This window comes from Schistocerca americana, chromosome 2 (genome assembly GCF_021461395.2).
Source record: "Schistocerca americana isolate TAMUIC-IGC-003095 chromosome 2, iqSchAmer2.1, whole genome shotgun sequence".
NCBI classification, from domain to species: Eukaryota; Metazoa; Arthropoda; class Insecta; order Orthoptera; family Acrididae; genus Schistocerca; species Schistocerca americana.
The window spans coordinates 499,946,471-499,971,508 of NC_060120.1; the positions used below are offsets into that span (position 1 = coordinate 499,946,471).

Genomic DNA, 25,038 nt, shown 5'->3' on the forward strand with positions numbered 1-25,038 from the left:
GTTCAATGCAACATTCCTTCATGGTCTGGCATGTCTTCCCAATATAAGGTTTTCCATGTTGGTATGAGATCTTATACACGCCACACTTCCTAAAGCCAAAGTCATCTTTGACCGAGCACAATAAATTCTTCAATTTTCCTGGTGGCCGAAAAACATACTTGATGTCATGCCTTTTGAGGATTCTTATTATTCTTGAAGGCATGCCATAAAATAGGGAAAGAATGTCATTGCAGTGGCTGCCTCCACATATTTTTTTACATTCCTGCTTTTAATTTACTTGGCATGGAATGCATGGTGTATCTGTCTATCGGAATAGCCATTCTGCTGGAATACTGTTCTTGGGTGTTGTAGCTCACTAGGCAGACTGCTGGCCTCTAAGAACACATGTGCTCTATGCACCAAAGAGTATAAGACACTACAGTATTGTGCAGGGTGATGACAACTCATGACCTGCAAATATAGCTCCATGGGAGATGGTTTGCGATAGACACTATGTCCCAATGTGCCAAGGCTTTTCTTCTCACCATGACATCCAAGAATGGTAAAATGCAATCATTTTCCACTTCCATTGTGAACTGTATATTGGGATGGAGCAAGTTCAGATGCGGGAGAAACACAGGTAATGTCTCTATTCCATAGGGCCATACCACAAATATATCGTCTACGTACTACTAGAAGCAGGAAGGTTTGAGACTTCCTGACAGTAGTGCTTTTTCCTCAGAGTCAGCCATAAAATAGTCGGCTACCATGGGGAACAAAGGACTTCCCATGGCAACACCATTCACTTGCCGTGCTGAAGATACAGAAGGATGCTCCCACCTATTTTCTGGCCAAATATCTTACCACACTGTTGGGGCCTTTCTAGTGTGACCACAATATCTGGAATTCAGAGAGCTTCATAGGATGCCTGAAGACACTTAAAGCTATAACCATCAGATCTTTTGGTTGCCTTTGATGTTGTATCTTTATTTACAAAACTCATTAGAGCTTATCAGCAGTCATTTTGAGAAAGACACTGTGGCATTGTGCAAACATGTGCTTACCTCAACATATTTCTTATTCAGTAACCAGTATTTTGAGCAAGTGGACGGTGCGCCATGGGAAACCCTCTGTCTCCCATGGTAGCCAACTATTTTATGGAAGACTTTGAGGAAAACTCACTGCAGTCAGAAAGTCTCAAATCTTCCTGCTTCTGGCGGTATGTAGACGATAAATTTGTGCTGTGGCCTCTTGGAATAGAGACATTACCTGTGTTTGTCCTGCACTTGAACCTGTTCCGTCCCAATGTACAGTTCAGAATGAAAGTGGGAAAAGATGATATTTTACCATTTATGGATGTCATGGTCAGAAGAACAGCTGATAGTGCTCTGGGACATTGTATCTATCACAAACCAGCTGACACAGGCCACAAGCTGTCATCACCCTACACCGTACAGTAGTGTGTTATACTCCTTGGTGCATAGAGCACACATGGTCTTTGAGGACAACAGTCTACCTGGTGAGCTACAAAATGTAAGAATGATTTTCCAACAGAATATCTACTCCGATAGACAGACACACCACACATTCCGTTCTAAGCATATTCAAAGCAGGGATGTAAATGGAGATGTGGAGGCAGCCATCACAATAGTGTTCTTGCCGCATTTTGGTGGCATGCCTTCAAGAACAGAAAGACTCCTCAAAAGGCATTATATCAAGTGTGTTTTTCAGCCTTCAGCAAAGTTGAGGAATGTATTGTGCTTGGTCAAAGATGATTATGGCTTCAGGAAGTGTGGTGTGTATAAGATCCCGAACTGTGCAGAAATGTTGCATCAAACACCATCATCATACATGCCTGGGGCAACCTAAATAAATCAGTGGTAGTGGAGCATTGCCCAGACATGGGGCATCGCGTGTTTTACGAGAATACGGAAATTTTATCCCCAGTGCCATCTTTCGAGGACTGTGTTGTTAAGGAGGCCATACATATCTGTATGGTGGAAAATCTTCAGGGATGCAGGTTTTCGGTTAAGTGCTGCCTGGAATCCAGCACTGGCTGCCATTAAATCAAAACAGGGAAAACAAAAACTTATGATTCTTGATAAAAAGTTTTGAACTTTGTCCTCCCTTGGAGTAATTCCTGTGGAAACCTATAGTGGTAGAGAAGCTAGAAAAGCTGAAAGGAGAATGGAAAGACTCAGTTTAGATATAGTAGGCATCAGTGAGATGAAATGGAAAGAAGATAAGAATTTCTAGTTATACATATATATGTAATATCAATGACAGCAGAAAACAGTGTGATGGGAGTAGGATTCATTATGAATAGGTTGGTATATGCAGACATCACGAGTAGAAGAGGAAGATACAGAGAAAGTATTTGAGGATACTGAAGGAGAAAATCAGGATGTAAAGAGACATAGCAATCTAATAATCATGATGATTGGAACGTGATAGTAGGGGAAGTAACAAAAGACAGAGCGATGGGAAAATATGTGCTCAGTAGTAGGAATGAGAAGGCAGAAAGACTAATTGAGTTCTTTATTAAATTTTGGCTAGTGAAATACTTGGAAAAGGCCTGGAAACACGGGAGGCCTTCAGCTGTATTATATACTGGTCAGACACAGAGTACAAACTCTAATATTGGATTGTATGGCATACCTAGGAGCAGGTATCACAGTTTAGTAATGTTGAAGAATAGGCTGAAGTTGAAGAGAACTGTCCAGAAGAATCAATATGGCAGGAAGTGGGGTACTGAAGTATTGAGCAATATGAGATGTGTTTGAAGCTCTTTGAGGCTATGGATACTATGATAATAAATACCCCTACAGGCAGTACGGTTGGAGAGGAATGGACTTCTCTAAAAAGGGCAAGCACATAAATTTGACAGACAAATATAGGCACAAGGAAGGTAAATATGAAGACATCTTGGGTAACACAATAAATACTTCAGTTGATCGACAAAAGAAGGAAATACAAAAATGTCAACGATATAAGTCACTTAGGAATGCAACAAATAGAAAGTGCAGGAAAACCAAGGAAAAATGGCTGCAGAAAGAATATGAAGAAACTATGAAAGAAATGGTCATTGGAAGGACTGAGTCAGCATACAGAAAAGTCAAAACAACTTTTGGCAACATCAAACATAAGGGCATCTACATCAGGAGTATTTTGAGAATTCCACTGTCCAACATGAAGGAGAGAACAGGTAGGTGGAGACAGTACACTGAAGGCCTCTGTGATGTGGAGGATTTGTCTGATGATGTGATAGAAGAAGAAATAGCATTTGAAGTGCAGTGGGAGGCTAGGGGATCCAGTATTAGTGTAAGAGTTTAACAGAGGTTTGGAAGACTTGCAAACAGATGCAGGAGGGACAGATAACTTTCCTTTGGAATTTCTAAGATGACTGGAAGAAATGGCAACCAAGGGACCATTCAAGTTGGTATGTAGACTACATGACGTATAGCATCAGACTTTTGGATAAATATCAACACAATCTGAAAATAGCAAGGTCATCTAAATGGTAGAACTATTGCACAATCAGCTTAAGAAGTCAAGCATCCAGGTTTCTAACCAGAATGACATACACAAAAGTAAGAAATAAAAGAGAGGATCTGTTAGATGCTAGCCAGTTTGGCTTTCAGAAAGGTAAGGGCACCAGAGTGGCAGTTCTGTTTTTGACATTGATAATGGAAGCATTTGAAATGTTGTGCTATAGAATGATATTTAAAACTGGTGGACTGGTAGGGACTGAGACGATTCTTTTCAGAATTGGTGACGAAAGGAAAATGTGGAAAACATTGGCAAACATGAGGGGTAGGATGACAGTACATGTGCTCAGACATCAGGGAACAACTTCTGTGGTACTAGTAAGAGCTGTAGATGGTGAAAACTGTAGAAAGAGACAACAGTTGTACTACATCCCACAAATAACAGTGTATATGGTGCAACTGCTACTCTGGGATGAAGAGTTGGCACAAGAGAGGAATTTGTGGTAGACCACATCAGACTAGAGGACTGACAACAAAACAAGGAATAAAAGTAAAACCAAAATAGGGGAACATAATATATGGCGCCCTACAAGACTCTGTATTAGATCCACTGCTGTCTGTTATCTACAAATAAGATTTTCAGTGACCTTAAAAAACTGTTCATAAATTGTAATGTTTTGATGATAACTAAAGATTGGCACAAACTAGAGTTTAAGTCTCACAATGGGTCGTTCCATGTCAATTGGACCAGATTTAGAAACAATGCATCTGGTGACAGCCATACCTCTTCAAAAATGGCAGAAAATACATTGTGCAAGTTGAACAGCTCATCTTTCACCAGTCATAAATCAAAATTTTATGTACAGATTCATCCAAGAATTGGTAATATGATACACAGTCATGCTGTCTTCTTGTGCATTTTGTACAGTAGCCTCAGTCCTTTTCTATCAAAATATATGCACCAGCAAATTTGATGAAAATGTTTTGGGTGCCAAATTTTGCATTTCTCAACTGTATGTCTTTTAATCTTTTTTATCTTGTCATATCTAGAAATTGTGCGTCTGCAACTTAATGTGTCATCTTTATGGTAAGTAGCAATCTATCTTTTCCTCACACTGTTTATATCTAGAAAGAGTAGTCTTCAAGCTTCAGAGTCTATATAGTTTAATTGACTGATGCCTGCTTATGACTGAAAAACATAGCTGAAAGTTATGACTTTTCATACAAAGTGTATGTTCCCAACTGTGACATTAATAAGCAAACAGAAAGTAAAATAAGTGAAAACTGATTTTATGTCCATAAAAATACAAGTGTAATTGTGTACAAATGAACTTCAAGCAATAAGCAACAATAAAACAAATGAAAATTCAAGAAGTTAGAGTTTTAAACACACCATACAGTTTGCCACCCCCCCCCCCCCCCTCCCCTCCCCCCATGAACCATGGACCTTGCTGTTGGTGGGGAGGCTTGCGTGCCTCAGCAACACAGATGGCCGTACCTTGGTTGCAACCACAATGGAGGGGTATCTGTTTAGAGGCCAGACAAATGTGTGGATCCTGAAGAGGGGCAGCAGCCTTTTCAGTTGTTGCAGGAGCAGCAGTCTGGATGATTTACTGATCTGGTCTTGTAACGCTAACCAAAACGGCCTTTCTGTGCTGGTACTGCGAACGGCTGAAAGCAAGGGGAAACTACAGCCGTAATTTTTCCCGAGGGCATGCAGCTTTACTGTATGGTTAAATTATGGTGGCATCCTCTTGGGTAAAATATTCCAGAGGTAAAATAGTCCCCCATTCGGATCTCTGGGAGGGGACTACTCAAGAGGACGTCGTTTACTCAAGAGGACATCGTTATCAGGGGAAAGAAAACTAGCATCCTGTGGATCAGAGTGTGGAATGTCAGATCCATTAATCGGGCAGGTAGGTTAGAAAATTTAAAAAAGGGAAATGGATAGGTTAAAGTTAGATATAGTGGGAACTAGTGAAGTTCGGTGGAACAAGACTTTTGGCCAGGTGAATACAGGATTATAAATACAAAATCAAATAGGGGTAATGCAGGAGTAGGTTTAATAATGAATAAAAAAAAAAAAAAAAAAATAGGGGTGCGGGTAAGTTACTACAAACAGCATAGTGAACGCATTATTGTGGCCAAGATAGACACGAAGCCCATGCCTACTACAGTAGTACAAGTTTATATGCCAACTAGCTCTGCAGATGAAGAAGAAATTGATGAAATGTATGATGAGATAAAAGAAATTATTCAGGTAGTGAAGGGAGATGAAAATTTAATAGTCATGGGTGACTGGAATTCGAGAGTAGGAAAAGGGAGAGAAGGAAACGTAGTAGGTGGATATGGATTGGGGCTAAGAAATGAAAGAGGAAGCCGTCTCGTAGAATTTTGCACAGAGCATAACTTAATCATAGCTAACACTTGGTTCAAGAATCATAAAAGAAGGTTGTATACATGGAAGAATCCCGGAGATACTTGAAGGTATCAGATAGATTATATAATGGTAAGACAGAGATTTAGGAACCAGGTTTTAAATTGTAAGACATTTCCAGGGGCAAATGTGGACTCGGACCACAATCTATTGGTTATGAACTGTAGATTAAAACTGAAGAAACTGCAAAAAAGTCGGAATTTAAGGAGATGGGACCTGGATAAACTGACTAAACCAGAGGTTGTAGAGAGTTTCAGGGAGAGCATAAGGGAACAATTGACAGGAATGGGGGAAAGAAATACAGTAGAAGAATAATGGGTAGCTCTGAGGGATGAAGTAGTGAAGGCAGCAGAGGATCAAGTAGGTAAAAAGACGAGGGCTAGTAGAAATCCTTGGGTAACAGAAGAACTATTGAATTTAATTGATGAAAGGAGAAAATATAAAAATGCAGTAAATGAAGCAGGCACCAAGGAATACAAACGTCTCAAAAATGACATCAACAGGAAGTGCAAAATGGCTAAGCAGGGATGACTAGAGGACAAATGTAAGGATGTAGAGGCACATATCACTAGGGGTAATGTAGATACTGCCTACAGGAAAATTAAAGAGACCTTTGGAGGAAAGAGATCCACTTATATGAATATCAAGAACTCAGATGGAAATCCGGTTCTAAGCAAAGAAGGGAAAGTAGAAAGGTGGAAGGAATATATAGAGGGTCTATACAAGGGCGATGTACTTGATGACAGTATTATGGAAATGGAAGAGGATGTAGATGAAGATGAAATGGGAGATAACAATACTGCATGAGGAGGAGTTTGACAGAGCACTGAAAGACCTGAGTCGAAACAAGGCCCTGGGAGTAGACAACATTCCATTGGAACTACTGACGGCCTTGGGAGAGCCAGTCCTGACAAAACTCTACCATCTGGTGAGCAAGATGTATGAGACAGGTGAAATACCCTCAGACTTCAAGAAGAATATAATAATTCCAATCCCGAAGAAAGAAGGTATTGACAGATGTGAAAATTACCAAACTATCAGTTTAATAAGTCACGGATGCAAAATACTAACGCAAATTCTTTACAGCCAAATGGAAAAACTGGTAGATACCAATCTTGTAGAAGATCAGTTTGGATTCTGTAGAAATGTTGGAACACGTGAGGCAATACTGACCCTATGAGTTATCTTAGAAAATAGATTAAGGAAAGGCAAACCTACGTTTCTGGCATTTGTAGACTTAGAGAAAGCTTTTGACAATGCTGCCTGGAATACTCTATTTCAAATTCTAAAGATGGCAGGGGTAAAATACAGGGAGCGAAAGGCTGTTTACAATTTGTACAGAAACCAGATGGCAGTTATAAGAGTTGAGGGGCATGAAAGGGAAGTAGTAGTTGGGAAGGGAGTGAGACAGGGTTGTAGCCTATTCCAGATGTTATTCAATCTGTATATTGAGCAAGCAGTAAAGGAAACAAAAGAAAAATTTGGAGTAGGTATTAAAATCCACAGAGAAGAAATAAAAACTTTGAGGTTCACCGATGACATTGTAATTCTGTCAGAGACAGCAAAGGACTTGGAAGAGCAGTTGAACAGAACGGACAGTGTCTTGAAAGGAGGATATAAGATGAACATCAACAAAAGCAAAAGGAGGATAATGGAATGTAGTCGAATTAAGTCGGGTGATGCTGAGGGAATTCGATTAGGAAATGAGGCACTTAAAGTAGTAAAGGAGTTTTGCTATTTGGGGAGCAAAATAACTGATGATGGTCGAAATAGCGAAGATATAAAATGTAGACTGGCAATGTCAAGGAAAGTGTTCCTGAAGAAGAGAAATTTTTTAACATAGAGTACAGATTTAAGTGTCAGGAAGTTGTTTCTGAAAGTATTTGTGTGGAGTGTAGCCATGTATGGTAGTGAAACATGGACGATAAATAGTTTGGACAAGAAAAGAATTGAAGTTTTCGAAATGTGGTGCTACAAAAGAATGCTGAAGATTAGATGGGTAGATCACATGACTAATGAGGAGGTATTGAATACAATTGGGGAGAAGAGGAGTTTGTGGCACAACTTGACAAGAAGAAGGGACCGGTTGGTAGGACATGTTCTGAGGCATCAAGGGATGACAAATTTAGCATTGGAGGGCAGCGTGGAGGGTAAAAATCATAGAGGGAGACCAAGAGATGAATACACTAAGCAGATTCAGAAGGATGTAGGTTGCAGTGAGTACTGGGAGATGAAAAAGCTTTCACAGGATAAAGTAGCATGGAGAGCTGCATCAAACCACTCTCAGGATTGAAGACCACAACAACAACATACAGTTTGCCAAATAATTGCCTTCATGAAGTTGTTGATGGTGCTTTTATGATTTTAAATATGTGAGTCTCTGGAATTCAGCAAATGTCTGTAGTAGATGGTCAGTAGAAGCAATGGACAGTGAATGCTGCAGCATCATTGAACAATCTGCTTAGTCTGATCTTGTTTAAACCAATGGTCTTCAGCTGGTGATTTTCTTGTGTCCCAGAAACTTTGTGCCCTTTGGTAAACCTTCTTTCCTGATCAAACAGTTGAAGTGGTATCAATATTTGATTATCCAAAGACTATCCAAACTAGCATGAGCCATCCGTCATTTAGTGTTCTTCCAAATTCCATCACATGGAAGTTTTCCATTGCTGATTCCAAAAAAATTCTATTCACACAGATACCACAGTCCTTTTCATGCAGACATAAGTTGATAAAATTCATGGAATTCTTGTCTTTGACAGCAGATTCAACACTAAAGTAGTGAATATGCTTGATTTCTCCTATTTTTATCCCCAACTATTTCATCAACCTCATTATGAATGGATGTTCTCAACTTCTCAATGAAAGAACTGCAATGATATCATGATGAAGGCAGCACTAACAATACAGATGTACCGTATTTACTCGAATCTAAGCCGCACCTGAAAAATGAGACTCGAAATCAAGGAAAATTTTTTTTCCGAATCTAAGCCGCAGCTGAAGTTTGAGACTCGAAGCAGAGAGAAAAGTTTTAGGCCACACCTCCAAATCGAAACAAAGTTGGTCCATTGTAATATGAGACACAATTTAGGTCGAATAAATGACGATACAGCTACAGTAGTTTGGTTGTCGTAAGCTTAGCAGTTAAGCTTTACCAGGTAGTCATTGCTATGCGTCAGGCGATCGGTCCGTATTTATACAGGTACCCTTCCTTTTTCACGTGCTTCATCTGGTTTGAATTGATTGCTTATTTTTCTTTCATCTGATAAGTGCCGTTCTCTTTGTTATAGGTGTTTACGTCACTCTAAGCTGACAATGCATTACTGTACTGTGTCACGCATTGTTCGTCGCATTCTGATAATGAGTGTTTACGGCCTGTCACCGCTCGCGGCATGGGTTGCTTTTGTGCGCACTACCGCCGCTTACAATTTAAAAAAAAGAAGAGAGTGGAATCGTCTCATTAGCGAAACAATGGCAAGAGACTGCTATTTGTTGTTACTTACACTGCTACTTTCTTTGATAAAGATCAACAAGAACCAAATAATAGGCTGCGTATGATGGAAGATGTTCTGAACGAGAGTTTAGCGAAAACTTTTCTCCGTTTGAAAATCTTTGCAGACGTCTCTTTAGTAATTATATTCTGCACAGAAATTAGAGTCATCTTAGATTTAAAAATCTAGTCAATTCCCGTGCTTCAATTCTGACTGTATCACTATTAGGCATAAGAATAATACGAATATAAACATGACATGATATGTATATTCTTCCGCGTTTGCTGTTGTCGCACTCTAGTTTCGTAGTTTATTGGGCAGAAAGGATTTAAATGAGATAGCAGCAAACACGAAAGAATACATGGCAAAATGTTTATATTCGTATTATTCTTATGGTGAAGAGAATACTTCGAGTGATTCACAATTCATAAAAGTTCCTATTAGCAACCATCTTTTCTCACAGGTAGGAAAAAATTCAGAACGTAGAGTTGGCCATGTTGACAAACATCCCAAATGGTCTTGCCAGTCGGATTTTTGTAGTACATTGAAATGCTGCTACATTCGAAGATGAACAATACGGAATTTGTATTTACTTCGTTGGATAATGTATGAAAATGAAGTGGTCGAAACTCGGGGCAGAGAAAAAAGCTCGTCTTCCACCTTTTTTTTAATTTTTTTACTGACGCAGAGGTTTTGGCACCAGTATTTATCTTTGTACCTGCAAAGCATGCCTGTGTAGCGCTACATATATTCGACGGCAGAAGGTAGTTGTGGCGGCACCTACCAACATTTTTCAGAACTTCCGCTTACTTTGCACTCGATTCTAAGCCGCAGGCGGATTTATTGGTTACAAAAACCGGAAAAAAAGTACGGCTTAGATTCGAGTAAATACGGTAGTTCTTTATCACCAAAGTAGTCCATGAAAAGTGGTGTATCGTGGCTTGGCTGTTCTCCCAGTGAAACCCTTGAACAACAGCTTGAATGACAAATGAATATGGCTCAGCGAAATCCACCAAAATGATCACATCATCATCTGCAACATTTTCTTTCATGTGCCTCATATATGAACTTTGGTGTTTTGAAATGAAATGGTGGCTTATCAGTTTATCCATTTTTAGAACCAGTTCCTCTGTGAGATGAATGGGAACTGGCAGTTGGCAAGAAGGCAGCTAGGAGGAGGAGGAGGAGGAGGAGCTATTCAGACAGTTGTACTTTTCATATATGCAATAGATTTGACCAAATGTTAGAGTTGAGTGCAGAGGAGCCTCTTGTAGCTGTAGGTGTAGGAAACATGCAGCAATCCTCACCAGTTAGGAGACCTTAGTCAGTTGCAAAGTCTAACAGAAAGAAGAAGGTTGTGCTGCTAGGTAGTTCACATGGTAGAGGTGTGGACTAGCAGTTGTAGGAAGTATTGGGAAGTGAGTACCAGGTCAACAGCATTGTGAAGTCTAGTGCAGGGTTGGCTCAGGTGACTGACATCATAGAGGAGTTATGTAGGAATTTCATGAAAGAGGATCAGGTAGTGATTGTGTTTGCAACAGGGAATAGTCTTGATAGGGACGGGGAATAGCCTATGATGTAGGTTGTGACCTGGTAAAGATAGCAACTCAAAGGTGCATTTCGTGCAACTGTTTCAGCATCATGATAGGCCTCATCTTAATGCAGCTGTTAGGCATGTTAACTTGGGGCTGGAGAAGGCACTGATGGCAGGGGGCATGGGTCACATTGCAGTGGTGCCAGTTGAGTCCATCAGTAGGTTGGATTTCACTAGGCATGGCCTGCACCTCAAGAGTTATGGGGAGGGGAGGCTGGCAAAGATTATATATAGGTGACAGTGTAGCGGGTGGTGGTGAGATCACTCATGGAAAAATTCCTATAGTAATAGGTATTAGAGCTGCACCTTTTTCAGATTGAAGTGAGCTGATAGTTATACCTGCCTAAAGGAAGTCCCACTAACTAAAGAATCACCTCAGAGGAGGTCAGGGATCCAAGTAGAGAAGGAATTAGCATATTTCAGCAGAGTATAAGAGGTATTAGAGATGTTTGCTCTGACATTATTGGTATATCAGAGCACCACTTAAATAATTTTAAATGCAAAGGCTTTCTTTATCAGGATACAGATTAGCTAGTTGTTTTTCAAGGAGTTCCCTGCAAAGTGGGGGAGTGGCCATGTACGTAAAAAACAGTATTCCATATGAATCCATAGACATATCACAGCACTGCACTGAACAGATATTTGAATGTTGTGCAAGGGCAGTTGAACTTAGTGAAACTAAACTTCTAATTGTTGCTCTGACTTCAGAGCATATCTGCTGAAGCTAGAGAGGGTCCTTGGTTCACTTTATGGGAAGTACCAAAAATTAGTTATATGTGGTGACTTTAATATTAGTTTTGTATATGATAGTGCAAGAAAAAGGATGTTGGTAGATCTCCTAAACACATATGATCTGATGGAGATAGAGTTTTTTCCAACTAGGCTGCAAGGGAACAGTGTCACATCCATAGACAATATTTTTATTCATTGTTCAGTTCTAGATGAGCATTCTGTTAGTAAAAAGGTGTACGGCTTTTCAGACCATGATGCACAAATTTTAACACTAAAAGGTTTTTGTACTCAAACAAATGTCACATATAAGTACAAACTATGTAGGAAAGCTAATTCAACAGCAGTAGAGAGTTTTTGAAACCTCATTAAGGAACAAGACTGGCAGGATGTTTATAGTGCCGATAACATAGATGACAAGTATAATGCTTTACTTAACACATTTCTCATGCTATTTGAGAGTTGGTTTCCATTAGAACATTCTAAATGGCATACTAACAGTAAAAGACAGTGTGGGTGGCTGATTTGTGAGATAAGGATATCATGTAGAACAAAGTGGGAATTATATCAAAATGTTAGAAGTAGTCACAATCAAGCAAATAGTATTGTAAGGTGCTTAAAAATGTTATTAAGAAGGCAAAGAGTATGTGATACGCAAATAGAATAGCTAATTCATAGGATAAAATTAAAACCATATGGTCAGTTGTGAAGGAAGTGTCTGGTCAGCAGCACAAGGTTGACGATATAAAGTCAGTTCATAGTAAAAATATTTCTGTAACTGATAAGTCAGATACATGTACAGTATTTAACAATCATTTTCTGAGCTTTGCTGGTGAATGAAATAAAAGCTTAGTTTCTACAGGGAATCACGTTACTCTCTTGGAAAATGCCTTTCCAAGACTGATGTCTGAAATACTCCTCTGTGAAACTGACAAGGGGGAGACTGAGTCAATAATTAAATCATTGAAGACTAAGGATTCTCATGGAGATGATGGAGTGCCAAGCAGAATATTAAAGTACTGTGCTGCACATGTTAGCCCTGTACTTAGCCATATTTGTAATCTTTCCTTCAAGAATGGTCAGTCTCCTGAATGATTAAAGTACTCAGTAGTAAAGCCACTTTATAAAAAGCGAGAAAGGGATAATGTAGACAATTTTAGACCTATTTCTATGCCCTAAGTGTTTGATAAAGTTATTGAAAAGGCTGTGTATGTAAGGATAATTGATCGTTTTATATCACATAATTTGCTATCAAATGTAAAGTTTGGATTTAGAAGTTGTTTAACAATTGAAAATGCTATATTCTCTTTTCTATGTGAGGTACTGAATGGAATAAACAAAAGTTTTCGAATGCTGGGTGTATTTTGTGGTTTAACTAAGGCATTTGATTGTGTTGATCACAAAATATTGCTCCAGAAGTTGGACCATTATGGAATACGGGGAGTAGCTCACAATTGGTTCACCTCTTACTTTATCAAGACAGCAAAAGATCAGTATTCATAGTGCTGAGAAAGACTGTGATGTGGGGGGGGGGGGGGGGGGGCTGCTGCAGGGATCTGTGTGGGGCTACTCCTTTTCCTTATTTATATAAATGGTATGCCCTCTAGTAGTGTAGGTAATTCTAAAATATTTCTGCTTGTTGCTGATGACACTAGCTTGGTAGTAGCAACATTGGCTCTGTTTCAAATAGTGCAATTCATGGCTTGTAGAAAATAAACTATGCTAAATCACAGTAGTACTCAGTTTTACACAATTCAACAAAACCCGAAATTTTAATTTCACACAATGAGCTAACGATTAGTGAAACTGAACAGTTCGAATTTCTAGGTGTTCAGATAGATAGTAAACTGTAATTAAAACTTCCGGGCTAAGAGGCCGTGGTCCAATAGTAGAAATACTTCTCCCTGACGTTTCGTTGCCAGCTGCGGGCAACATCATCTGAGGTGAGTCGTAGATGATGTTGCCCGCAGCTGGCAACGAAACGTCAGGGAGAAGTATTTCTACTATTGGACCACGGCCTCTTAGCCCGGAAGTTTTAATTACTGAAGACGCCAGCCGTGAAAGCCTACACGCTAAGATAGTAAACTGTCGTGGAAAGCCCTCGTTCAGGATCTTTTCAAAGACTTCATGCTGCCATTTTTACTATTCAAATGGTATCTGAAGTAAGTGATCGTTTGACATGAAAATTAGTCTACTTTGCTTATTTTCATTCACTTATGTCAAACGGTATTGTATTTTGGGGTAACTCTTCCCATTCTAACAGGATATTTTTGGTTCAGAAATGGGCAGTTCGAGCAATAAGTGGTGTAAGTTCGCAAACCTCTTGTTGACCCCTGTTCACTAGTCTAGGCATTTTGACATTGCCCTCTCAATATGTATATTGTTTGCTGTCTTTTCTTGTTAACAATATCAGCTTATCCCCAAGAATTAGCAGCTTTTACACAGTTAATACTTGAATCACACTTCATTAACTCTTGTGCAGAAAGGTGTGCAGTATACTGCTGCATCCATTTTCAGTAAGCTACCACAAGAATTCAAAATTCGTAGCAGTAATTTACGCACCTTCAAATCGAAACTAAAGATTTTCCTCATGGGTCACTTCTTCAGTTCTTTGAAAAATTAAGCTGATTCTTATGTTATATCGTTGATTGCATTTACTATTTTTGGGTTTGTACACATTTCATCCGTCATTACTATTATGTTGTATTTCATGTACTGACACATTCCATGACCTTAGTACACAAAGTATTTATTCAACAACAGTGGACAGTGTGACTACTGTTAGATAGGTTTTTGCATGTTCCATGGCTCATATTCATGACAACTTACCATGCTGAGAAACACGTGGGTAAGTCTACAGATAAGAGCATTTTATATTTGAAAACATAGTTATATCCTGGCCTTTTACATAGCAGTTTTAATCTTAACTTACCCACAAAAAACTGATAAATGTAACCCAACTACATAATACTATCTACTAAGAAATTTGCTTATGAAGTAGAAGGTGTTGTCAAGTGGAAATTATTTCAATTTTTTATTAAAATTTTTGTTATTTGCAAGCACTTGTAATTAACAAGGAAGATGGTTACATATTTTTATGGCTGCATAGTTTGCTCCTTTCTGCGTAAGTGTAAGGTTAGCCTGTGGATAGTAGAAGCCATTTTTGTTGCTAGTATTATATTTTGGAAAGCTACTATTATTTTCAAATTATGCCTGACCTTTTACACAATTGACCCACAACATAATCAAATGTAACATATTACGAATATGTGGAAAGAAAGACCCTTTACTGTGTAGTGACATGGTTGCAGAACAGTCTCTGGAAGCATTTACTTCCACAAAATATCTAGAAGTATGGAGTGACCCAAAGTGGACCGACCACATAAAATTAATCACAGGTAAAGCTGATGCCAGACTGAGATATATTGGAAGAATCCTCAGGAAATGTAGACCGTCACAGAGGAAGTAGCTTATAAGACATTTGTTTGATCAATTCTTGAATATTGCCCATCAGTCTTGGATCTGTACAACGAAAGCATCATGGATTTGCTTAGCAACCTCCAGTGGCAGACACTGCAAGGGAGGGTTTTTCGTCATGATGTGGTCTACTGTTGAAGTTCCGAGAGTATTTGTTCCAAGAAGAGGCAGTCAGTATATTACTTCCATATGTGTATATCTCACAAAAAGACCATGAAGATACAATCAGAGAGATTCGATCCCACATGGAGGCTTAAAAGCAATTACCTTGAGCCAAATGTGATTAGAACAGGAAAAGGGGGAAGGGTCACTGGTACACAGAGTACCATCCACTGCACACTGAAAAGTGGTTTGTGGTGCATAGATGCAGATGCAAAGCTGGTTCTTGAAACTTAGTAAGTAGGCTTTCTTGGGATAGTTTGTGTCTATCTTCAAATGTCTTCCAGTTAAGTTTTTTCAGCATCTCTGTGAAACTCTTTCACGCATCAGACCATCTGGAGACCATTTATGCTACCTGTCTCTGTATACATTCAGTATCCCCTGTTAGTCCTTGAGCAGTATTCTAGGATGGGACTTATGAGTGATTTGTAAGCAATCTCCTTTGTAGACTGATTACATTATCCTAGTATTCTACCAATAAACCAGTCTGTCACCTGCTTTATCTACAACTGAACCTCTACAATTATTACATTTCATATCTCTACAAAGTGTCACACCCAAGTATCTATAGGAGTTGAATGATTCCAACTGTGATTTATTGATGCTGTAGTCAAACGAACAACAAGGATCCCAATGCCTTTCCCTGGGACACACTTGAGGTTACTTCTATATCTTTTGATGACTCCATCCAAGATAACATAATATATCCTTCCTACCAAAAAACCCTTAGTGCACTCACAAATTTCACTTGATACTCCATATGATCTTATTTTTGATAATAAATGTCGATGTCATACTGAGTCAAGTGCTTTTTGATCCATGGCTTTCAGGAGATTGCTGCTCGTTTCCTCAAAGGTCAGTTAGGTTTGATTATGATGCTTACACTGCCAGCAAAGAACACCATTACTGGTTTACCATTGTCACACATACACACACAAGACATAACACCTCTTTTATTTCATCAACAGTTCCAGATATTGAAATGAGATTTTCAGCAAAGGATAGTATGCTAAGAGTATATACTTTTGTATGCGATCAAGAGTCTTAACTCTTGTATCAGTTGGTATATTGCAGCAAGTATGATTTAATTTTTTTAAATAGAATGTCATACTCTTTTTTAACGGCATCCGTAAGTGCTTGAAAAGACAACTACAGTGATACAATGCTTGTTCATGTTGAGGCTGAAAGTCTTTCCAAAAGAATATGAAAAATATTCTGAAGTTTCAAGGCAAGTCAGCTGGAATCAGCTGTTATGTTGTAAATATGCTCATGCCAGGCTACATCATTGTGTCAGGCTTTTTGAGTGTTTACTTACCTGCAATGCAGAACTAGCAGGAACTGTGTCATCCATTACCAGGTCATGAGGAGTTGTTAGAGATGCTACTTTTATATGGAAAATGGTGGCATGAGGTCTGTTTCCAAGGAAAGTGGGATCAACTAGAGGAGTGTAATTTGCATCTCACATTGATGTAAATTCCACCCTTTCCGTCTGACACTACATCAGGCACACTGAGGACGTGATTTCAAAAGCCATACAGAGTTATGTTGGTTTGCTCTGCATTGCTTAGGAGCTGATACTACATTTTTTCAAGTGCATAATCTTTACCAATGAAACAACATTTATGAATCACAGTAATGTAAATGTGTATAGTATGCACTACTGGTAAGTTGAAAATTCACACCGGCTTTGTCAGGTACAACACCTATGGTGCTCCATCATAGGAAATTCCATAGTGTGACCTTACTTCATCTCAGAGATGTTAAATGGAAATATGTGTGCACAGTTTCTTACAAACAATGTATTTGTTCTTTTAGAAAAGGTACAACTGTAAAAGTGACAATGTATGTTGTTACAACATGACTGCAGCACAGTTCACTCGTCCCTTGTCACAACCCAAAAAAACAAATGAAAAGTTTCCTGACTGTTGGATAGGCAGGTATACTGCAGTACAATGGCTGGTCAGGTGTCTTGATTAAACTCCTCTTGATTTCATTCTATGAGGAGCACTGGAGGATGCAGTATATCATGAAGACCCAAGTACACCAGGTGATGTGCACTGTTGAATCACCACAGCATGCAGTTCCATATTATCCATTGTACTTTCATCCCTTCATCTATCTCTCGAATGGTAATTACAAATTTGCTTTACAGGCAGCGGTAAACAATTTGAGCACATACATAAGTAGAGAGTAAAACTATGTCTTGTAAAGAAAAGTATTTCTTTTGTGGGTGACATGTTGTTAGTAATTCTGAATAAGTTGCTTAGTTTATTTAAAGTATCGTCTATCTAGTTATAATTTTGAATAGTATTTATAGACACTTATGTCCAAACACCAAGTGGTTTACTTTAAGAAGCATTCAAGTGTCTCCAGTCAAAGACAGTTCAGGTATTATTTCTTTTGTTTTCCAGATCTAAGAAAGTTAATACAGTAGTTTCCCTTTCCACTTGAAAAGGGCTTTTTATCATTATGAAATATGAATGACAGATGTTCCTGTTTTGGCTTTGACAAGTAAGAAGAAGTGAGTACAGAATGAGATTTTCACTCTGCAGTGGAGTGTGCACTTATATGAAACTTCCTGGCAGTTTAAAACTGTGTGCTGGACCAAGACTCGAACTCAGGTCCCGAGTTCGAGTCTCGGTCCAGCACACAGTTTTAATCTGCCAGGAAGTTTCAGAAGTGAGTACAGTTTAAATGTGAAACTGGCGGATGAAACTGTATTTGTTTCCACAAAAACCTGGAAACATAACACACGTTTGAAATAGTTTTCCTAAGTCCTATTTGATGCACCAGAAGCTAGCATATGATTTAGTTCCATATACAAAAATCATAGCTGCTCCTGTATCTATGTTGTATTGAAAATGAGGTTTCATCTTAGTAGCGTAGGCCTGTTTTGTTGCATATAATGTCAGAGCCTCGAATGAGAGCTCTGCTTGGCAGTGTTTACACCACAACAGCTGACCATGGCCACAGCGCTTTCTAATTTTAGTACATGTCTTGGATTCTTTTGCAAATAGTTTTAACCTCAGAATTAACAAGCAATATATCAATATACTCATCTTTTGAAGCACTTTCGGATACTGTTAACATTTGCAAGTCAAATATCTTAAACAAATCACAAAAAATTCTGAAAGAGAAAATATTGTTGTCCTGTATTTTATTAGGATCTGTATAAACCTGAACTATTTTCATGAGTTATAACATTTGAACAAATAATTGCACACATTTGCAGTTTTGGGAGATGATAGTAAGCAGTTGTGAGATGATAACATACATACACACATATGAAGTGCTCTCAGCAAATGTTGGGAGTGCCTTCCACTAGCATCGATGCACAACTGTACTCATTTCACCACATTCTGCAATGTTCTTTGGAGTGTATCTTCACCAATGTTGCTTATTTCTTGTGCAGTGACCTGATGGAGTTTTCAGCTGTTGTCCATGGTTTACTCTTGTACACTCGGCCATTATGATGCTCCCACAAGAAAAAATCTGAAGGGGGCATTAGGTCACATTATCGGGGGGCCACAAAATTTTTGAGATTATTGAGGCACCAAAGAAATTCTTTACAAGTTGCATGGAAGTGTTAAAAATGTGACACATTGCTCCATCTTGTTGTCAATAACAGTTTGTTAAGTTTGTCATCGTCCAGCTGCTCCACAAATGTATTGAAGATGCCCATGCAAACTGTAGTAACAACAGTTGTAGCAAAGAAAATGGGGCAAACAATTCTGGAAGCTGACGTTGTGCACCACTCTCCAACCCTTTTATCATGCAGTGGTGTTTCGGTGATGATGTTGGCTTTACACCAACCCAGTACCTGCTATTTTGTGTGAAACCCTGTCTCATATATGAACCAAGCTGTGGAGAGAATGTCTGGACATTGAATAAGAAGCCCCTGAAATCATCAACAGTAATGCATTCATTTCTCATTATATGTTTCTTGCAATACTTGCATCATTTGTTGTCTGCATGGTTGCAGTGCCAATTTCTTCACAGCTCTCTGACATAGGCGTGGCTCAGTTGATGCAATGATTTCCGTGGAAAGTTCTCCAAGTATCTTTGAACATTTTCAATTAGCTCTGTTCTCAGTTATGGTCTGTGTTTAACACTGTCACTGTTTAGTATGCCATTTGTCTCTGTTTAGTACACCATTTGTCTCCAGCTTCCTTAAACTCGATAAAATTATTTCTTTTGTTGGAACGTTGTGAACATTTCATTCCACTAGTTGTCTCCAGCTTCCTTCAAATAGACTTCATTGGAACATTCTGCATGTTGCATTCTCTCCGGAATGTCCATTGTGTTGTAACCATTGAGTCTGCGATCCAATATGTTTTCACAATAAAAATCCACTCTCTAAGTGTGTACTTCATGTTTCTGCCAGATAAAGACTGAAATAAATAAATAAATAAATAAAACCACTGACTTGCTTGTTATTGTCACATGGCCCAAACTACACATTCACTGACTTCTGCAAACCACGACCAACAAAGCCTGTGAACAAACTAACAAAATCTGAGCAAGTGCAGCATTATACCAGACTTAGGACCTCATGTGCAGAAACTACAATCAACTTGCCAATAATGAACAGTACTTCTGATTCTCCCAGAGCTATTGACACTGTTAAAGCAACTTTCCCATTTCAGTGAGCTTTCGAAGGGAAGTTATGACCCATTGAAGTAGTTCAGGTTCATGTGGCTCACCCTGTACATGACTAGTGAAATAGTACTGTAGACAACAGATTTAGTGGGTGAGCCATTATAAAAATCCAAATTATGACTGAATCATTTTTCAGAAATGCCTAACCATTTTTTAAATTCATTATCTTTTCCAGAACATTTGAGAATGAAGTTAGCAAGAAAATGGGTAGATAGCCATTAACATCTTACTATCTTCATTTAGGCCCTCCTGGATGGCCGTGCGGTCTAACACACGGCTTTCCAGATGGGAAGGAGCGCCTGGTCCCTGGCACGAATCCGCCCGGCAGATTTGTGTTGAGGTCCAGTCAATCGGCCATTCTGTGGATGGTTTTTAGGCGGTTTTCCATCTGCCATGGCGAATGCGGGCTGGATCCCCTTATTCCGCCTCAGTTACACTATGTCGGTGATTGCTGCACAAACAAGTTCTCCACGTCCATGTACACCACCATTACTCTACCATGCAAACATAGGGGTTACACTAGTCTGGTGTGAGACATTCCCTATGGGGTCCACCTGGGGCCAAACTGCACAATAACCCTGTGTTCAGTGTGGGGGTGACAGAGGGGTGAAGTGGACTGCGCTAGTCGTCATGGGGTTGTGGACCACTGCGGCAGGGATGGAGCCTCTCTGTCTGCTTGTGTCTGTATGTGTGGATGGATATGTGCGTGTGTGCGAGTGTATACCTGTCCTTTTTTCCCCCTAAGGTAAGTCTTTCCGCTCCCGGGATTGGAATGACTCCTTACCCTCTCCCTTAAAACCCACTTCCTTTCGTCTTCCCCTCTCCTTCCCTCTTTCCTGATGAGGCAACAGTTTGTTGCGAAAGCTTGAATTTTGTGTGTATGTTTGTGTGTCTATCGACCTGCCAGCGCTTTTGTTCAGTAAGTCACCTCATCTTTGTTTTTATATATAATTTTTCCCACGTGGAATGTTTCCTTCCATTATATTAACCTTAATGGTAGTTTGCATATGACCAACCAACCTCCACGAATTTGATCTGACAGTCACAACTAAACCATTTCAAATCAGCTTCTCATGCCATATATGATTTTAGGCTTGTGTGCCTCAATCGGCAAAAACAGAACACTTATCACTGTGTTGTGTGTCTGTCTCTCCGACTTTTCAAAACCCATTTTCTCAGGAATGGATTGACGTGTCAAGTTGAAATTTGAGTCACGTACTAAGGTCTGTGGTCCCTTGGTGGGGTAATAAATATTAGCTTCTAAGTCAATGCAGTCAAAAGATATGGCCATTTATGTCACATATTTTGCTTCTAGCAAACTCACTCATTAAGAACTTATGGATACTTCTCCTTGATGTAGAATCATGAAATCTGTCAAGAAGAAAAGTTTGACATGACAAGTAAAGGGGGGGAACAGGAAATTGTTAATTTGTAATTATATCACATTAAAAAAATATTTCCTTTCTCATTTGTTATCTGACTTCAAACTTGAAATTAAGACATTCTCGAAAGTCTCGGAATGCCTGTGATCGATATCTAGCCAGCATCAATGTTGATAACAGGTAAAAACTGTCGAGGCTCTCGATTCTTGGAATGGACAATATGCATAATTAAGATTCTACAGAACCCTCAGTCTGCTAGTCCTACTTGCAACTGACCAATTTTGGTTTATGTTAAAGCCTTGGAGGAGTGTTAATAAGGAACAGTTTTATGGTAGACACTAAAAACAGCTGGAGAAATGACTGCTGGCATGGACATGATTCAGAGAATCTCCCATTTGTTGCCAGAACAGAATTTCCTACTTGTCTTCAGCTGCTAAGTGTTGCAAAGTATCCAGTGAGTACCCCATACATGCCCCAACTTCATTTTTTTAAAGCAAAGAAACTGCCATGGAAGAAGCTTATTTGAAATTTATTTCAAGTATTCTGAACCTGTGGATTGAAACACTGCCATCTGGAAAAAACATGTTTCTGAACAAGACCCACGTGGGGCATTTGTACATAAATCGATGTAAGACAGTTTCGAGAGGTTTTGGTCTAAGAAATTTGACCTCCCAACAGTCCTGGATTTAAATCCCCCTAAATTACTACACATGATTCATAGTTGGAAGTGTTTCCAACAAACCTCGAGATTCCAATGTGATGTTAATTAAGGACTCCCACTGAGACAGCATTCACTAACATGCACTCAGGTATGTTACGTTTTGCATGCAGTGCTTCAGACTGAGATTGGAGATCATGGGATACATTGAATTTTGTATTCTATTGAGGTGCCCTATGTACCAAGTAAAGTGATCTTATTTATTAATGAAACAGAGGAAAATCTGGTATGGAATAACAACAATCATCATCATCATCATTTAAGACTGATTATGCCTTTCAGCGTTCAGTCTGGAGCATAGTCCTGCTTATAAAATTCCTCCTTGATCCCCTATTCAGTGCTAACATTCGTGCCTCTTCTGATGTTAAGCCTATTACTTCAAAATCATTCTTAACCGAATCCAGGTACCTTCTCCTTGGTCTACCCTGACTCCTCCTATCCTCTACTGCTGAACCCATGAGTCTCTTGGGTAACCTTGCTTCTCCCATGCATGTAACATGACCCCATCATCTAAGCCTGTTCGCCCTGACTGCTACATCTATAGAATTCATTCCCAGTCTTTCTTTGATTTCCTTATTGTGGACACCCTCCTGCCATTGTTCCCATCTACTAGTACCTGCAATCATCCTAGCTACTTTCATATCCGTAACCTCAACCTTATTGATAAGGTAACCTGAATCCACCCAGCTGTTGCTCCCATACAACAAAGTTGGTCGAAAGATTGAACGGTGCACAGATAACTTAGTCTTGGTACTGACTTCCTTCTTACAGAAGAGAGTAGGTCGTAGCTGAGCCCTCACTGCATTAGCTTTGCTACACCTCGCTTCCAGTTCTTTTACTATGTCGCCATCCTGTGAGAATATGTATCCAAAGTACGTGAAACCATCCACCTGTTCTAACTTTGTTCCTCCTATTTGGCACTCAATCCGTTTATATCTCTTTCTCACTGACATTACTTTCGTTTTGGAGATGCTAATCTTCGTACCGTAGTCCTTACATTTCTGATCTAGCTCTGAAATATTACTTTGCAAACTTTCAATAGAATCTGCCATCACAACTAAGTCATCCGCATATGCGAGACTGCTTATTTTGTGTTCACGTATCTTAATCTCACCCAGCCAGTCTATTGTTTTCAACATATGATCCATAAATAATATGAACAACAGTGGAGACAGGTTGCAGCCTTGTTTGACCCCTGAAACTACTCTGAACCATGAACTCAATTTACCGTCAACTCTTAACTGCTGCCTGACTATCTATGTAAAGACCTTTAATTGCTTGCAAAAGTTTGCCTCCTATTCCATAATCTCATAGAACAGACAATAACTTCCTCCTATGAACCCGGGCATATGCCTTTTCTAGCTCTATAAAGCATAGATACAATTTCCTGTTCCACTCATAACACTTCTACATTATTTGCCGTAAGCTAAAGATCTTGTCCTGACAACCTCTAAGAGGCCTAAACCCACACTGATTTTCAGCCAATTTGTCCTCAACTAATACCCGCACTTTCCTTTCAACAATACCTGAGCATATTTTACCCACAATGCTGATTAAAGAGATACCTCTGTAGTTGTTACAATCTTTTCTGTTTCCATGTTTAAAGATTGGTGTGATTACTGCTTTTGTCCAGTGTGATGGAACCTGTCCCGACTCCCAGGCCATTTCAATTATCCTGTGTAGCCATTTGAGACCTGACATTCCACTGTATATGATGAGTTCCGACTTAATTTCATCCACCCCAGCCACTTTATTGCACTGCAATCTACTGACCATTTTCTCCACTTCCTCAACTGTGATCCTATTTCCATCATCATTCCTATCCCATTGTACATCGAAATCTGAAACATTACTGATCGTATTTTCACCTACATTGAGCAACTCTTCAAAATATTCCCTCCATCTGCCCAAGGCATCAACTGGATTCACCAGCAGTTTTTTTGACCTGTCCAAAATACTTGTCATTTCCTTCTTACCTCCCTTTCAAAGACTGCTAATTACACTCCAGAATGGTTTTCCAGCAGCTTGACCCAAAGTCTCCGATCTGTTTCCAAAGTCTTCCCAAGATTTCTTCTTGGATGCTGCAATTATCTGTTTGGCTTTGTTTCTTTCTTCAACATAACTTTCTCTGTCTACCTGAGTTCTAGTATGTAGCCATTTTTGATACACCTTCTTTTTCCTTTTACAGGCTGCCTTGACTGTGTCATTCCACCAAGCTGTTTGCTTCATCCTATCTTTACACACTACTGTTCCAAGACATTCTTTAGCCACATCTAGTACTGTGTCCCTGGTACCTTGTCCATTCCTTTTCCAATGACTGTAATTGACTACATTCAACTAACTGGTACCTTTCCGAGATCACTGTTATGTACTTATGCCTGATTTCCTTATCCTGAAGTTTCTCCACTCTTATCTTCCTACATATGGACCTGACCTGCACTTTCGGCCTCACAATACCAATTTCACTGCAGATCAAATAGTGATCAGAGTCATCAAAGAATCCCCTGAATACACGTGTGTCCCTAACAGCCTTCCTGAATTCCTGATCTGTTATTATATAGTCAATGACAGATCTGGTTCCCCTGCCTTCCCAAGTATACCAGTGAATGTTCTTATGTTTAAAAAAGGAGTTTGTGATTACTAAGCCCATACTGGCACAGAAATCCAAGAGTTGTTTCCCATTCCTGTTGGCCTCCATATCCTCTCCAAATTTACCCATAACCTTTTCATACCCTTCTGTTCGATTTCCAATCCTGGCGTTAAAATCACCCATGAGCAGAACACTGTCCTTGTTCTTTACTCTAACAACTACATCACTGAGTGCCTCATAAAAACTATCCATCTTATCTTGATCTGTCCCTTCACAATGCGAATATACTGACACAATCCTAATTTTCTTGCTAGACACTGTCAAATCTATCCACATCA

The 25,038-nt window shown here is 39.3% G+C and overlaps 1 protein-coding gene across 2 annotated transcripts in view; it reads left to right on the forward strand.

Moving 5' to 3' along the window:
- The window catches only part of LOC124596460 (enoyl-CoA hydratase domain-containing protein 3, mitochondrial), a 100,056-nt gene that overhangs the window by 11,633 nt on the left and 63,385 nt on the right, over positions 1–25,038 (forward strand). The window contains exon 2 of one of the 2 annotated variants that reach the window (XM_047135594.1): positions 16,182–16,206. The exons of the other annotated variant lie outside the window; for it this stretch is intronic. Within the exon in view, the coding sequence (XP_046991550.1) occupies positions 16,182–16,206 (25 nt within the window). The remainder of the gene's footprint in view (positions 1–16,181; positions 16,207–25,038) is intronic. 2 annotated transcript variants of the gene reach the window in all.